General features: G+C 36.6%; 1 protein-coding gene across 1 annotated transcript in view; it reads right to left on the bottom strand.

The window, feature by feature from the left end:
- Positions 1-15,805, bottom strand: part of tm9sf2 (transmembrane 9 superfamily member 2) — a 59,441-nt gene that overhangs the window by 9,542 nt on the left and 34,094 nt on the right. Inside the window, exons 8-12 of the mRNA XM_072578040.1 lie at positions 14,530-14,606; positions 8,757-8,865; positions 6,739-6,871; positions 6,295-6,414; positions 5,394-5,451 (exon numbers count right to left, since the gene is read on the bottom strand). Of these exons, the coding sequence (XP_072434141.1) occupies positions 5,394-5,451; positions 6,295-6,414; positions 6,739-6,871; positions 8,757-8,865; positions 14,530-14,606 (497 nt within the window). The remainder of the gene's footprint in view (positions 1-5,393; positions 5,452-6,294; positions 6,415-6,738; positions 6,872-8,756; positions 8,866-14,529; positions 14,607-15,805) is intronic.

The raw sequence follows: 15,805 nt of genomic DNA, 5'->3' as shown, positions 1-15,805 counted from the left end.
TCAATTCTTTGTGTTTCATTGTGTAATTTTGTGAACAAATTTTTGTCTGTTTTAAAACCTGGTAGTCAACCTTGCTAACTTATTCCGGGTAATTTTCACTGTACACGTACCAAAACAAATTGCAAAGTTTTGGTCTGGGCTGCCTGCTTAAGAATGTTTTGAGTGATCTGGTCTCGTCGATAACAGACGGGAGCTCTTTGCAGGACTTTAAACAACAAGTGGCAGGTGCTAGTGTCTTTATTTCGTGTGTTGGTTTGGTTGGGTAGACAAAGCTTGGGCTAGTAATGGCTCTTTCAGTCACCAGAAGTTTTCTGGAAGTGGATGTGGTGACTTTGGAAGTTTTGCATAAGGTAAATAAGACAAGCTGCAGGAATTTACCAACCAGCTGGGATTGGACCAGCCTGCTTCTGTGAGGAAAGGAGAGATAATTACAGCAGTAGCTCAGCATTTAAACTTGCTGGTGAAACCATCAGAATCTATAGAGATGGCAAGAATTCAAATGCAAATGAAGCAGGTTGAGTTAGAGATGAGAGATAAGGAAAGGGCAGCAGAAATGAAACAGTTTGAGTTACAATTAAAAGCAGAAGAGAGGGAAAAAAGCAAGAGCTGCAGAAGAGAAAGAGAGAGCTTTTGAACTTCAAAAGGAAGTCAGCTTAAAAGGCTAGAGATAAAGGCTGAAGGTAGGCTTAGTGAGGATGAGCAAGCCCCTGGTAATCAGAAGCCGAGTGAGAAACTGTTTAAGTATGTTCAAGCATTGCCTAAATTAAACGAGATCGATGTGGAAACCTTTTTCAAAAGATGGCTAAACAAATGCAGTGGCCAGTGGCAATGTGGGTTTTGTTGATCCAAACGCAACTTGGAAGTAGGGGCTAGTGAGGTATTCGCATCACGATCAGAGGAGGTATCTGGAGAGTATGAGGAGGTGAAAAAAGCCATTTTAAGTGAATATCAGCTTGTACCAGAAGCCTACAGACAACGTTTCAAGAATCTAAGGGCAGACCCAGGTCAAACCTACATTTGAGTTTGAAAGGATCAAACAGAATAGTTTCGATAGATTGATAACAGCTTCAAAAATCAAATAACCCTATGCTGCCCTTAGAGAGGTAATTATTTTGGAAGAATTCAAAAATTCACTGCCTGAAGTAATACAAACTCATCTGGAAGAGCAGAGAGTTAAAACAGCAAGACTAGCGGCTGAAGTGGCTGATGATAACGAGCTGGTCCACAAAACACAGTTTGGATTCCAGAATCAATTTCAGTCCATGAGGGATAGAGATTGGGGCAAAGAGAAATTCTCACGGGGAAAGGGAAAAGTAGACCTCAGTGAGGATCATAAGGATAATTTACCACAGGTTAAAAAAAGAGAGCCTTGAGGGGGACAAAGAATTTAAAAATCTCCGGTGTTTTCAATGTAATAAAGTGGGACACATGAAATCAGTGTTGATGGACTAGGAGACAGCGAGATGTAGGAAAACTGGACAAGCCAGGGAGTTTTGTTGGACTAGTAACAAAAAGCACAAAGGGAAATTAGACAAGTGCCTCAGAGTGTACAAGATAATCAAAGGTTGATTAAGGAGGAAGTGCCAGATCTGCTTAAAAAATATACATGCAAGGGTAAAGTTTATTCAAAAAGCCAGGAACAGCAGGTAAAGAGGTTACAATATTAAAGGACACAGGATCCCCTCAGTCTGTAATACTGAAGGAACTATGTACTCCTGAGGGATTATTGCCAGAAAATGTACTGGTAACAGGAATTCATGGTGAGACAAGAAGCACTCAATTATGTAAAGTGAGGCTAAAGAGTCCAGAGAGTGGAGAATCTGTGGTAGGAGTACTGGAGAAACTCTCAGCTCCAGGAATACAATTTGTCCTTGCAAATTATATAGCTGATTCACCGGTAGGCATGCTTCCTACTCTAGTTGAAAAACCAGTGGAAAAGCAGGCAATTGAAGGAATGAAGGATGTTTAATCAGGAATTTTCCCAGATTGTGTGATCACAAGATCACAGAGGCACAAGTTGAAGCGGGAGAGATCAAAAGGCACATGTAACGAAGTTGACATCACTTTATCAGCAACCTTTTTGATCAGGTAAGTGGAACAGAGCTGGAGCAACTAGGTAAACATGCAAGTGGCTTTAGCTCTGCTATGCTTATTGAGTTACAGCAGAAAGATGAGAAGTTAAATAGTTGATCAAAAGGCATAGATAGAGGAGAGTGAATGCATCCCTGTATGTTATTACCTAACAAATTATGTCTTAATGAGGAAATGGAGACCATCACACATTCAAGCAGATGAGAAATGGGCAGAGATTCATCAAATTATTTTGCTAATAGGGTAGAAAGGAGGTCATTTAGGGGTGAGGAAAACACAGGCGAAATTACAAAGACATTTTTACTGGCCTAGACCATATAAGGATGTCACTGAATTTTGCCACACGTGTCATACATTTTAGCTAATCAGAAAACTACAGGCAGTAATAAACCTGCACCTTTAATACCTATTCCAGCATTTGAGGAACATTTCACAAGAGTCTTGACTGATTGTGTAAGTCCCCTATCTCAAGTATTTATTAATAATGATGGATGTGTTGACTAGATTTCCAGAGGCAACCCCATTAGATAACATCACAGCTAAAAGGGTTGTAGGAGAATTAGTTAAATGTTTGACTAGATACGGACCACCAGTAGAGATCCAGTCAGATCAAGGATCAAGCTTCACATCCAAACTATTTAAGGTGGTTATGGCTATTTAAGGCTTGGGAATAAAACAATTCAAATCGATTGTGTACCATCCAGAATCACAAGGGGCACTAGAGAGATGGCATCAAACACTAAAGACAGTGTTGAGAGCTTATGGTCAGGATTATCCAGATGATTTAGATAAGGGGAGTTGTGTTTGTATCTTTTGCAATCAGAGATGCACCAAATGAATCGACCAAATCCAGTCCATTTGAATTAATTTTTGGGCATGAAGAGGACCGTTAAAATTGATTAAGGAGAAATTAATAAATCAGAATTCAGAGACCACCCATTTGAGCTGGGTGTCAAATTTTAGAGAACAGCATACAATGAAACAGGAAGATGATAAGAAATCACAAATTCACAATTTTTCAACTGGGGATAAGGTATTGGTGTTACTTCCAGTCACAGGTGAGGCTTTAAAAGATTTTGTGGACCGTATCAAATCGAAAGGAAATTGAGTGAGGCAAACTACTTGATAAGGACTCAAGAAAGGAAGAAATCTCACAGAGTGTGTCATGAGAATATGGTCAAAAGGTGTTTTGATAGGGAAGGAAAGCAAAAGGAGAAGGTGTTAATGATTACAGCATAGAAGGAAGAACAAAGTTCAGAGGATTCTGAATTGGACGTTCCTCAAATCAAATTGGACAAATGAGAGAGTTGTCAAAAATTGGGATAAATTATTGAGTTACCATCCACAAGAAAATTGAAAATGACCTGGAAGAGTTATTACTATCACATGGGGAGATATGCGGAAGTAAACTGGGAAGTACTAACCTAATTGTGCACGATGTCGAGATTGGAGATGCTATTCCGATTAAACAGCATCTTTACAGCCCATTTATCCCCCAACCCCACCCCCACTCAAGGCTCCCAGCCTCATTCCTAAAGAAGGGCTTTTGCCTGAAACATAGATTTTCCTGCTCCTCGGATGCTGCCTAATCTGTTGCGCTTTTCCAGCAACACATTCTCAATTCATCTCCAGTCCTCACTTTCGCCTAACATCCTTATAGGCATAACCCTCTAAAGTTGGCACAGGTTCAGAAGATAGAGCTCATGCTCCAAGATGGCTTAATCAAAGTGAGTTACAGTGACCTGGACCATAGTCATGGTGCCAAAGCCAGATGGTACCCAATGGTTATGTGTGAACTATCACAAAGTCAACGCCGTCACAAAGACTAATGCATATCCAATTCCACGGTTGGAGGACTGTGTCAAAAAAGTGGGACAAGCAACTTATATTTCTAAGTTGGACTTGCTCAGAGGCTATTGACAAATATCTCTGTCAGAGAGAGCAAAGGCAATTTTGGCTTTTGTAATGCCAAATGGACTATAACAGTTCAAGGTCATGCCATTTGGTATGAAAAATGCTCCAGCCACATTTCAGAGACTGAGTAATAAGGTCACTGCCTGAACATTGGGACACAAAGACAGACTCTAACCTTACACCTTTGATGCACTATCTAAGCTGACATGGCACCTATTATTAAAGTTCAATTTTAAAAATTTTAAAAAGTTCTGGGATTTACATCTGAAAGAACTGAAATCAACATGGTCATTCTCAAAGATGAGACACTTAACAAACAATCCAGGTCTTTTTCAATGTATCATTTCAGTTCCATCACACTTTGAACTTTTGCTATAAATTCTGTGTCTCGTGATCTTATACTCCACAACCACCTGAAAGAGCAGCACTCTGAAAGTTAGCGTTTCCAAATAAACCTGTTGGACTATAACCCGGTGTTGTGTGATTTTTCACTTTGTACACCCCAGTCCAATACTGGTACCTCCAAATCATTACTACCATCTTCAGATAAAGAAAACCAAAACTGCACATAATATGACAGGTGTGATCTCACCAAAGCAAATACAATTACAGCAAGGTATTCCTGCTCCTGTACTTGAACCTTCTCGCTATGAAGACCAATATATAATTCATTTTCTTTACCTCCTGCTGCACCACTGTATGCTTTCTTTCAGCAACCGATGTACGAGAACACTCAATTCTCATTTCACCTCACCGCTTTCCCAATCTATTACCACTCAAATAATAAATTTGCCTTCCTGGTTTTGTTCCCAAATTGGACAGCTTCACATTTACCACTTACTTCATCTATCATACATCTGCTCACTCAATCTATCCAAATCAGACTAAAGCATTTCTGCATCCTCTTCACTGATCGCTCTCCCATCAAGTTTTGTCATCTACAAACTTAAGAGATACTCCCTCATCTAAATCATTAATATATATTGCAAATAGTTGGAGTCCTAGCACTTAAACTTTGATACCCCACTAGGCAATGAGTGTCACTCAGAAAAATACCTGTTTATTCCTACTTTTTGTTTTCTGGCTGCCAACCAATTCTCTATTTTTGCCAGTACAATACCCCTAATCCCAGGTGTTCTGACATGCTAATGTCTTATGTGGGACCTTATTAAAAGCATTCTGAAAGTCCAAGTTAACAACATCCACTGGGTCCCTGTTAACAACTATACTCATTACATCCACAAAGAATTCCATTAGCTTTGTCAGGCATGATTTCTCTTTCATAAATCCATGCTGACTCTGACATTATGTTAAAATATTATATTACTTTTATATTAAAAAATTATGTTATAACTGGATAAACTTTCTATAAGTATAAAGTGACTTACCCTGGGCACAGAAGAGAGGTCAATAATACATTTGTTTTCCATTTCTCCCCACCAAATGCTAATAAGAAACATAAATTAGTGCAATCATTTTATAGCTACGTAGCAATAAATGAAGTTTCCTTCAAAGAATCTGTACAAGTGTAACTAAAATAGTTTATTGCAAATATTTCACTCTCTGTGATAGGCACACAAATAACAAACGACAAAGAGGGGAACACATCTGTTACTACATATTTCAACTCTACCTTGACAAAGTGAGTTTAAGATTGCAGAAGGCTTGTTTAATCAAAATCATGTTTGTGTTGTTGGATTTACACTTTATTACAGAAGAAGGTGTTGTGTGGAGGTGGGCAATGAACAGAATTACTAAATGCACTGAAGGCTGAATACACTCCATGGTTTTGTATGATACTAAGTTCGTGGTTCCAACAATACGTTATATAGTAGCGCAATGACTCTGGCCACAATACTGGACACATCAAGTTTCTGACCTCAAATGTGCTTGTCTCAAAGAGGCACCAAGTAGAGTTCAACTCATAGAAACAAAAAAGTATTTGAGCAGAAGCAGGAGAAATCAAACAGGTTGCTCTTTCATAATTGCAAACAATAACATTGGCAATAACATGGGAATAGTAATTTGTGCATACAAGGCACACAGTAACCAAAAAGAGAAAATAAATACATTGGATATCAGCATAAACAAAAGCGATTAAGTGCCCTTGCCTTTAACAATTATAATCTGCTGCATATTTTCCAACATTCACCAAAAAACAGGTTGTAGTGACTTAATTAGATCTTAAAAGGCTATTCCTAGCATAATTAAGTTGTTCAGTTGCCAAAGGGTGATGATAATTGAAACTAATGAATAGAAATCCTGTCAGTTTAAATCTCTCTTACTTACATTTGTAGTATCTGGCAGCTACATAGCCTGCTGGAGTCCCAAGCAGCACCCACAAGACAACTGCACAAGTCATTAAAGCACCTCTGTTTGCAGGTGATAAAAATCCCAGGCATGCAAAAACTGAGGAATTAAACAAAAACAATCAGAAATAATATTCTATAAAACATACCTAATATATAGATACTATAATAGAAGTAAAATACAGCTAAACATATTTATCATTTTGGATAATGGAAACAGTAATAGAATTTAAAATAATCAGTTTATAGTGATTCACAAATTTTACATTTGACTGAGACAGTCAAAGATAAACTCACTGCAGACTGAAAATCTACCAATATGAAACATCTTAAATTATAATCTTTTTAATTTTCAGTTATCAGATTGCACACTGATGGCAATTTGATTTCCTACTTTAAGTTCAAAAAGTGACTGCATACGTACATAGAGTAACAAACATCATGATAAAGATTTGAGTGCCAGAACCCAGGAAAACAGATAACATCATTCCTTTCCGAGGTGGTCTAAAGACATCACCATGTACTAATTTCCATCCAAATTCCTCCTGGGCTTCTTCCTAGAAGATATTAAACAATATCTTAAAATATGTTATCCATACAATATAATCACCTAATTAAAAATAATTTGGTATTAAAAACCTAGTCAGGTATTACAAATTTAAACTGAAAAGTACAAAATCAATGCTACTTTACAGAGAAGGAAAAAACATGTTAACTTATATCAGGTGATCCATTTGAAGAACAGTAGCATCTGTGCAGACATCCGTGCCTTAAAAAAGTTTCTCCTCTTTTCATGGTAATTTGATAATCAGCCATAAGGAAGAGACTAGTGATTTCTACAACTCCAGCCAATATCAAAATACAAGCATTCTAACTTTGTGGGGATTATCTTGTCTAACAGTATGCAAATTACAGGTGGAAGAGTGACTCAGTAAGTGAGAGTGGGAGTGAGAGGGAAAGAGAGAAAGAAAATGATAAATTTTAAATGGCAGATTGCATGAACTTCCTCTGACTTTGAAGTTGAGGGATGATCTAAGCAAGGTACTTAAAAGTAATGATGAGATTTGAAAGGCCAGTTACATGAAAACTAAATTCACTGGTGAAGAAACCAGTAAACTGAGGAAGAATCTTATAATTAGAATTTTTCTATTTAGGAAGGAAATGAGGAAACAAGCTTTGAAGAAAAGTTTGTGGAAATCTTCAAGTTTCTACTGTAACATACTTAAAATTATTTTTATTCATGGAACATAAATACTGATCTTGTGAGCAATGCCTATCAGCTAACCCCACTTGCCCTCGAGAAAGATAGAACTTCTTCCTTGGATCACTGCACCTATGAAGAGAGCCCTACAGTGCTGTTTAAGGGATTGTGTAACATGGTGGAGAACATATGTGGTGGTGTTACAATATACTTATTGCCCTTTGCTAGTGTTGAAGAGGTCCTGGAGAATTTTTGTGACACATTGTTACAAATTACAGATAAGGGGCTGGCTGGCATGATCCTGTTGGTGTTGAATAATAGTCAGAAAACCACGAGTTCTTATTCTTCTTTGGATAACACCCAGAGATCTTGAAACTCAGCCAAAATTTTAAATTCAGCAACTTTAAGAATTAGTACTACTCAATAGAATTTTGATATAAGCACTAGAGCTGCACGAAAATGCAGAACCATTGAAATAAGTATTCAAAGTAAATTGAGCAAGGACTTGTGCATGTCTCTCAAAATGTTATCAAACAACCTTTCAACTATTAATTGGATCAATGTGATTTATTTAAAACCAAATATGATGCCCACTCTAAGAAAAACACCTGGTAATCATCCCATCCTTACTTTATGACTTTGACTCTCATTCCCCTTGTGCTGCAAACATAGGAACAGAAGGCTATTTAACTTCTCATGTCTGTTTTGCCATTCAGACAGAAAAGTGGCTGATCTGTGACCTAACAACATATACCCACTTTTACCAATATTTTCAAACATGTTTAGAAAAGAAAAATCTCTGAACCTCAGTTTTAAAGGTAAGATATATTCCATCATCATCAAATGTTACTTGATGAAGAATTCCAAACTTCTATCCTGCCTTACAAGTAACAAAGTTTCCTAATTTCACTCCTGAAAGTTTTGGTTCCAATTTTTAGATTATGCTCTTTAGTCCTAGTCTCCCTAGCGAAAATAGTTTTGCTCTACCCACTTCCTAAATTCCTCTTAATACCTTGAAAACTCTGGTCAAGTTATCTCTTAACCTTCTGGAATTAAGCTTGAAGACATGTAATATTTTATAATTTTAACCTCAGAATTCAGGTATAATTCCTGCAAATAGATGTTTTATTTCCTCCAAAGCCAAAATATCTTGCCTAAATTGTGCAGTCCATATTGCTCAAAATACATCAAGTTGTGGTGTAATCAACAGGCAATTGTCTCACAGAAACAACAACACTCACAGCTGAATCCATCTGATTGTATCGTGCTATGTCCTTATGCAACGTTCGAAGCAATATCATAGCAACCATTGCAGAAAGGAATAGGACAATTATCAAGGAATTCATAATGCTGCAAAACAGGAAAAGAACAATAAATATCATCTTTAGTTTTAAGTAGTCAAACAATTTTTAAACCAGCTTCTTTTGTTTAAAGTACTTTAACTATCTCTTCTTAAAAAAAATGAGACTAGTCAATTACTTAACAGTGCAAAGTAAATAATGTGGGATATCACACGACTGTCACAAACCTAAAAGGTTTTGCAATTTTTTAAGCATTAGAAAATTTAGAATTTATGGCAGCAAGGAACTCAGTTTCAAAACTGAATTTGAGACAAAACATGATGCAGCAGAGAAGCCTGAAATCCAAGTCATTGACATTAAAATCCTCTAGTGAAACCAATTTACATCAAACTATAGGAATGAAATGTTTTAAGAGCATTTTTCTTCTTTTCTAAATTGTCAGAATTAGCTTATTCACTAACTGGCATTCTACATTAATCAGCTGGAAATTCTCCTTAATTTAGTGACCTTTATAGAATGCTGAAGAATAGACCTTTGAAATATACACAGCTCCAAACTACCCTTTGAATGTAAAGGCCAACAGCCAAAAAGTATCAGTAGCACATAGTGCAGAAAAACCACAATCACAATCTATTTTATTGAGATTTGAATGTCATGCCAGTTAGCTTTACTCATTCCACCCACATTATTCCTTGGCAGAGCAGAAAGAAACATGCCCTGTTTTCAGGATTGATTTGTGCTGAAACCAGCTAAACAACCTGTCTTAGTTTTTCTCCCAACTTTCCCAACGATGTAGACTACTTCACAAGGGTGGCCAACAACAAAATCATGCATGGCAGAGTGGTATGACTCAAAGATAGAACTGGAGAAAAAATGGCTGATGACAAATTTGACAGAAATCCTCAAAATCAAGAGGGCTCTGTATAGAGCAAACAGGCAAAACTCCCATTTATGATAATATTGAGCACCAAAGGGTGCAGATTTAAAATAATTTGTAAAATATTTTATTGTGCAGTGCATAGTTAAGATCTGGAATGCACTTCCTGAAAGTGTGGTTCAATTGAAGCATTCAAAAGGGAACTGGAATGGGAGAAAATGGCATTAAAGGAATTGTGTATCTGGAGAGCCATTGCACACTCAATGTGCTGAACAGCCTCCTTTTGCTCTGTAAGAATCCAGTGATTCTGATTGCTGGGATGTTGGGGAATTGTGTAAGTTCTCAATTATTTGGTAACATGAGTTCATAAACTAATTCACCATGCTGGTTAATGCTGACAACGATCAGATTAGTCTGCTTTATGTGAATCTCCAAAATACACTGCTAGCTATTGTAAATTATTATGAAGTGGTTATTATAAATCAACAATAGAGAAAAAAAAATCCTCAAATCCAAGTTAACCAATCCTTAAAATGATTTGTCAATTCTTATTTGAAAATATACATTGGCAGTTATCAAGTAAAAAGTAGTGAGTCAGTTCCTGATGTAAAAATAATACTGTTAACTGACCAGTTCTTCATAAACAAACTGAGTAGATTAGCTCAATTGGTTGGTTGGTTTGCAATTCAGAGTGATGCTAACAGTGCAAATTCAATTTCTAATGCAGCTGAAGTCATACGAAGGCCCTGTTTTCTCAATCTTGTCCTCACCCATTGCATGGTAACCCTCAAATTAAACTCACTGCCAGTTGCCTCTCTCTAATGAGAGAATAGCCTGTGGTTTTCTGAGAAATTTCTTCACTTCAAAGAGGTTGGCAGGTTCAAGGGACAAATAAATATTTTAGAACTCAGAATTTATAGATTCATTTATGCCACTTCACACAATTGACATCTTACTCTTAAGATTTTCTTTACTTACTTTAAGAATGTGGTCAGTTTCCTTATTAACTGCCCATTAAACTCTGTCAATTTTCAGATTTAACATTCTGTAAAGACGACTTCATGAAAATAGTTACTGAATCTCAATTTCCCATTGTCGAGAAAGGGAATAATTCAAACAAAGGAGTTTTTTCTTGAAGAGGTAAACTGTGTTATAGGTTTTAAAAGATGCCAATTTCTTTTTTTAATGTCGCTCAATCTCATCTTTCAATCTCTCTCTATGTATCTGACTTGACTCCAATTCACCCAACATACCTTACTCTAATTCTTTCTCAATCCTTAAATCTCATTGGTTAGGGAATCATGTTCCCATGATTCGCCGAGGTTCCAAATACCCCTTTATCACTTCACATTCTCAGCAAACTATACAGTAAAAGAATTTTCAGCTAAAGAGCAAGGGAATAAATTCCAGGAGGGCATCCGTGACGAGTTATGGTGTTCCGGCTCATTAAATAAAGCCCTACCACAAGGAAATTTACAGTTAATTATCCATTCAAATTTCCAATCTCAGCTCACTAATGAAAAATGCCATGAGACCATGAGACATAATACATGAGAAATAAGCCATTTGGCCCACCATCATACAATGAGATCACTGCTGATATAATCCTAGACTCCACCTTGCTGCCTTGTCCCCTTAATCCTCAATCCCTTGCTGATTTAAAGCCTCTCTACCTTAGTGTTGGATCCTCATTTCACAACACAGCCTCAATAACTCTTTGTGATAAAAGAATTCTATAGATTCACAATCCTCATCTCTATCCTAAATGGGCAAACTCTGATTTTATGACTCTTGTTCTAGGTTCTCCCACAAGGGGAAACAACCTCTCAACAATTTCTAATCAAACTCCCTAAGAACTTTGTATATTTCAAATAGATTTATCTCTCATCCTTCTAAACTCTAATGAGCACAGGCCTTCCATACACGGGATCAACCTAGAGAAACGAAGAGCCATACAGCACGGAAACAGACTTCTTGATCCAACCAGTCCATGCTGACCATAATCCCAAACTAACCTAATCACACCTGTATGCACTTGGCCCATATCCCTCCAAACACTTTTTATTCATGAACTTACCCAAATGTCTTTTAAAAGTTGTATCTTTACCTGCATCCACCACTTCCTCTGGAAGTTTATTCCTCACACAAACCATTCTGTGTAAAATGATTGCCCCTCATGTCTTTTTAAATCTTTCTCCTCTCACCCTAAAAATATGCTCACTAATCTTGAAATTCTTCACCCTAGGGAAAAGACACCTGCCATTCACCTTATCTATACCCCTCATGATTTATAAATCTCTATACGGTCACCTCCTAACATCCTACGCTCCAGTGAAAAAAGTCCCAACCTATCCAGCCTCTCCTTATAATTCAAACCCTCCATTCCCAGCCACTTTCTGACAAATCTTTTCTGAAATTTTTGGAATACCTCCAAAGATGATACATCTTTCCTTAGATGAGGAGTCCAAAGCTATTCGCAGTATTCCAGCTCTGGTCTGATTTTTGCTTTGTGTAGTTTTAGCAAAATCCCCCTACTTTTATACTCTATTCTCCTTGAAATAAAGGCCAACATTTGATTTACCTTCCATATTATCTTAACTTATGCACTCACCTTTCTTTGATTTTTACACGAGGACCCTTTAAACCCTCTCTGCAAAATTCTTTTGCAGCCTTTCTTCATTAATTAATAATCAGCTCCTCTGACCTTCTTGCCAAAGTGCATAACCTCATATCTTACATTATATTGCATCTGCACTGTTTTTGCTATTTCACTCACTCTGCAGACTTTTTTGTGTCAACCCCATTGCAACTATTCTAGTGCAGTCAGCAAACTTGGCAATAATACATTCACTGCCCTCACTGAAGTCCTTGATATATGTTATAAATAATTGTGGCCTGGCACTGAAGCAGTTACAGGTTGCCATCTGAAAACGCCCCTCTTATCACACTCTATCTCCATTAGTTAGGTAATTCTCTATCCAAGCTAATATACTAACCCCTACACCAGGGGCTCTATGTTACTAAGTAGCCTTGTGTGTGCTGGCTCCCTTTTGTCTATTCTGCTTGTTATCCTCTTAAAGAATTCTTATAAATTTGTCAGGCAAGATTTCAACTTCATGAAGGTCATATTAATCTGGTTTATAATATCATGTATTTCTAAATGTTCTGCTATTACATTGTTTATAATGTATTCCCTAATGACAGATGTTAAGTTGAAGTTACCGGTCTTTTTTGTCACCCTCCTTTTTGAATCAGGACATTGCGTTGATAGTTTTTTGATTCTCTGGGACTTTTTCAGAAACTAAAAATTCTTGGAAGATGGATACAATTTCATCCACTGTCTACTACTTCTATGAGTATCCGAGTTTGAAACCATCAGGTCAAGAGAATTTGAGAGTCTTTAGCCTTAGTTTCCTAGTACTTTTTTGGACTCAACGTTAACTCTGCTTTCTTCCCACAGATGCTGCCAGACCTGCTGAGTTTCACCAGCAATTTCTGTTTTGAGTACTTTTACTCTCATGGCAGTTATGATATATATTTGCTCCCCTCTACTACTTCTCCTTGATTATTTAGGGTTTTTTTGGAATATCATTCATGACACAATTTGTACATGTAGAATATGTTCAATTAAGGAATGTTGCATTTAAAGGAAGGAGCAGAGAAAGGGAAAAGAAAATTGTCAAAAATTAGAATTATTGTTATATCAGCAAATAAACCTTGGAATTAATGAATAACATCCAATTTACAATGCTGCACAAAATTAGCATGTTGAATTGCTGGGAAAACAAAGCACTGCCAAAGATATGTAAACAGAACTGTATGCTTTATGGCAGAGCTTGGAGCACTCAACTGCATAAAACTTATGATCCATGAGACTATCGGAAAGGTTCAGAACTGAAGCAATCAACAGTCTCACTGGACTTTGGGCACTGTGCTGGTTTCAGTTATTAAAATGGAACAAACTAATGATACATGAAAAGTCATAACTTTTGATATGTTTTAATCAATGTAGTTGAGCCACAGCAGATGGATACTAGATGATTCTGCACTACAAATTTGAAGTTTAATTTCAAGTGCATGTTTATGTACATTTACTTTCAAAAACAACCCGGATTTTTATTGAAAATGTTTGGCAATGTCATAGGATGTAAACTGGAAACTTTAGCTAGCCCTCCACTCTGGTAGCCACTTCAGGATAAATATAGTTTTTGGCATCCACACATTCAACCCATTTGACAAGCTGGTTAACTAATATGGAAAAACTGAAAGATCTCATGGGCAATGAGAATGTGAAAGGGTACCAATACCCTCATAAAAAGAAATTGTGAATATCGCAAAAATATGAAACAAACATTTCTAACACCTCATAGAATTACCCTCCTAAAAATTATTTAAGATAAAAAAATCCTCAAAATCCCTAGACCATGTTTGAAAAAGATCAGATCCAAGAGCTACAAAATGCAGAACCCATTGAAACACAGAAGACAACTGCCTAATTGTCCTCACCTGTGCTTGTACCAAATGATTCTACACTACACACACCATAGATATTTATGGTCTTATTTAATTTTTTTAATGAAATATGTGGCTGAAAGTGTGGCATCACTCAAGTCATACTCAAAAATTAATCATGATACTGAACGAACATAATCAAAAGCACACTCAGCATGCAAAGCTCATGTCAAGTACAATGACCCTATATTCCTTCAGATATTACTGGTAGTTTGTTTTCATTATACAGCTTTCAACTGCGCTAATGTTTTGTTGTGATTAATTGTGGTTAGCTGTCTGTCCACACTTCAAAGAAGTACAAAAAGGGTTAATATGATTCCTTACCTAAACCACTGAATGTTGGTGTGAGGCATAGATTCCAAAATGTAATCCCACCTTGATGCCCATTTAATATTTGATGTCTGTAAATAGAAAAAGTGTTATGTGCTGTCAGGACCTCTACTGATATGTGTGGAAAACAGTAAATTGATAAGGAAACCAATTATTTTTCCAAAACATTTGCAATGACAAAATTTCACAATTCCTTAGTAAATTTTGTTTAAAGCCATGCTAACATGTCAGCTCTGTGCTCTCTACAGCATTTTTTGAACAGTGGGAAAGGAACACCTCCTAAAGGAGAAAGGAGAATTAGAGGGAAACAAATGTTATATCCTCAGTTTACATTCCTATGGTATACTTGATGGATCATATTTTGCTCATTTTCCAATTTAATGTGGCTCCAATTTAATAATAAAACAGGAATTTATTATGTAAAAGGAAAAATAAAACAAAACCAAAAGACGTAAAACACCCAACAAAGCAAAATCCCACTACTCTCCAAAACCGTCACTTCACAATTAATCAGAGAAATTTTCCTTCCCCATGAAATCTGTGGGTTGATTTAACAGCTTCTTTTTGGTTCCAGTCCTGTGAATTGCGAAGTCTTTTTCTCTGACGAAACACAACTGAGATGTTCAACTATTTTTTTTAAGCTGTGAGCAACCAGTGTGAGGATCTCTCGAACAATTCTTTGCCTCTTTTTTCTCTGCTAATCTTGTGATTAGATCGTTCTTCTGAACCACGCTTTTGTTACTTCAAACCTGAAATATGATTTCTAACCAAATACTTCTACTGGTCTGGATATTTTCATGAACTGCAGTATTTCGCTTATTATTTCACTGCTGTGAATAGTTTTCCCCCAGTAAGAAACTACTCTTGCATCTGACCCCAGTCAGATCATCTTCAAACAGAATTCAAAAGCATTTACATTTCATTTTTTAAAAGGTTTGCTCATTCTAGTTTTTGCTAAGCTAATGGCTGAATATTTTGATCCTGGCATAATACACTATATAAACAAACATTTTATGACACCTTCACTCATCTACTCTGACATCCATACTGATTCAAAATCATGGTTCTGAAAAGACTGGCCTAGTCAAGTATGAAATCCCTTCACACAAACAGACCAAATTAATGTACCATTAGTTTAAAAATAACTCCATGAAATTATATCTATATTATGTGTATAAATCGTACACCTTGAATCATATACATCACCAACCAATTTGAAAACTGCAATGTTATATTCCTTTCCTTGGTTCTGTTGTTTATTTAAATTCAA

Source organism: Chiloscyllium punctatum, chromosome 9 (genome assembly GCF_047496795.1).
Source record: "Chiloscyllium punctatum isolate Juve2018m chromosome 9, sChiPun1.3, whole genome shotgun sequence".
In the NCBI taxonomy this organism is placed as follows: domain Eukaryota; kingdom Metazoa; phylum Chordata; class Chondrichthyes; order Orectolobiformes; family Hemiscylliidae; genus Chiloscyllium; species Chiloscyllium punctatum.
The sequence above is the reverse complement of the archived record's forward strand: the minus strand, read 5'-3'. Positions and strand labels throughout refer to the sequence as shown.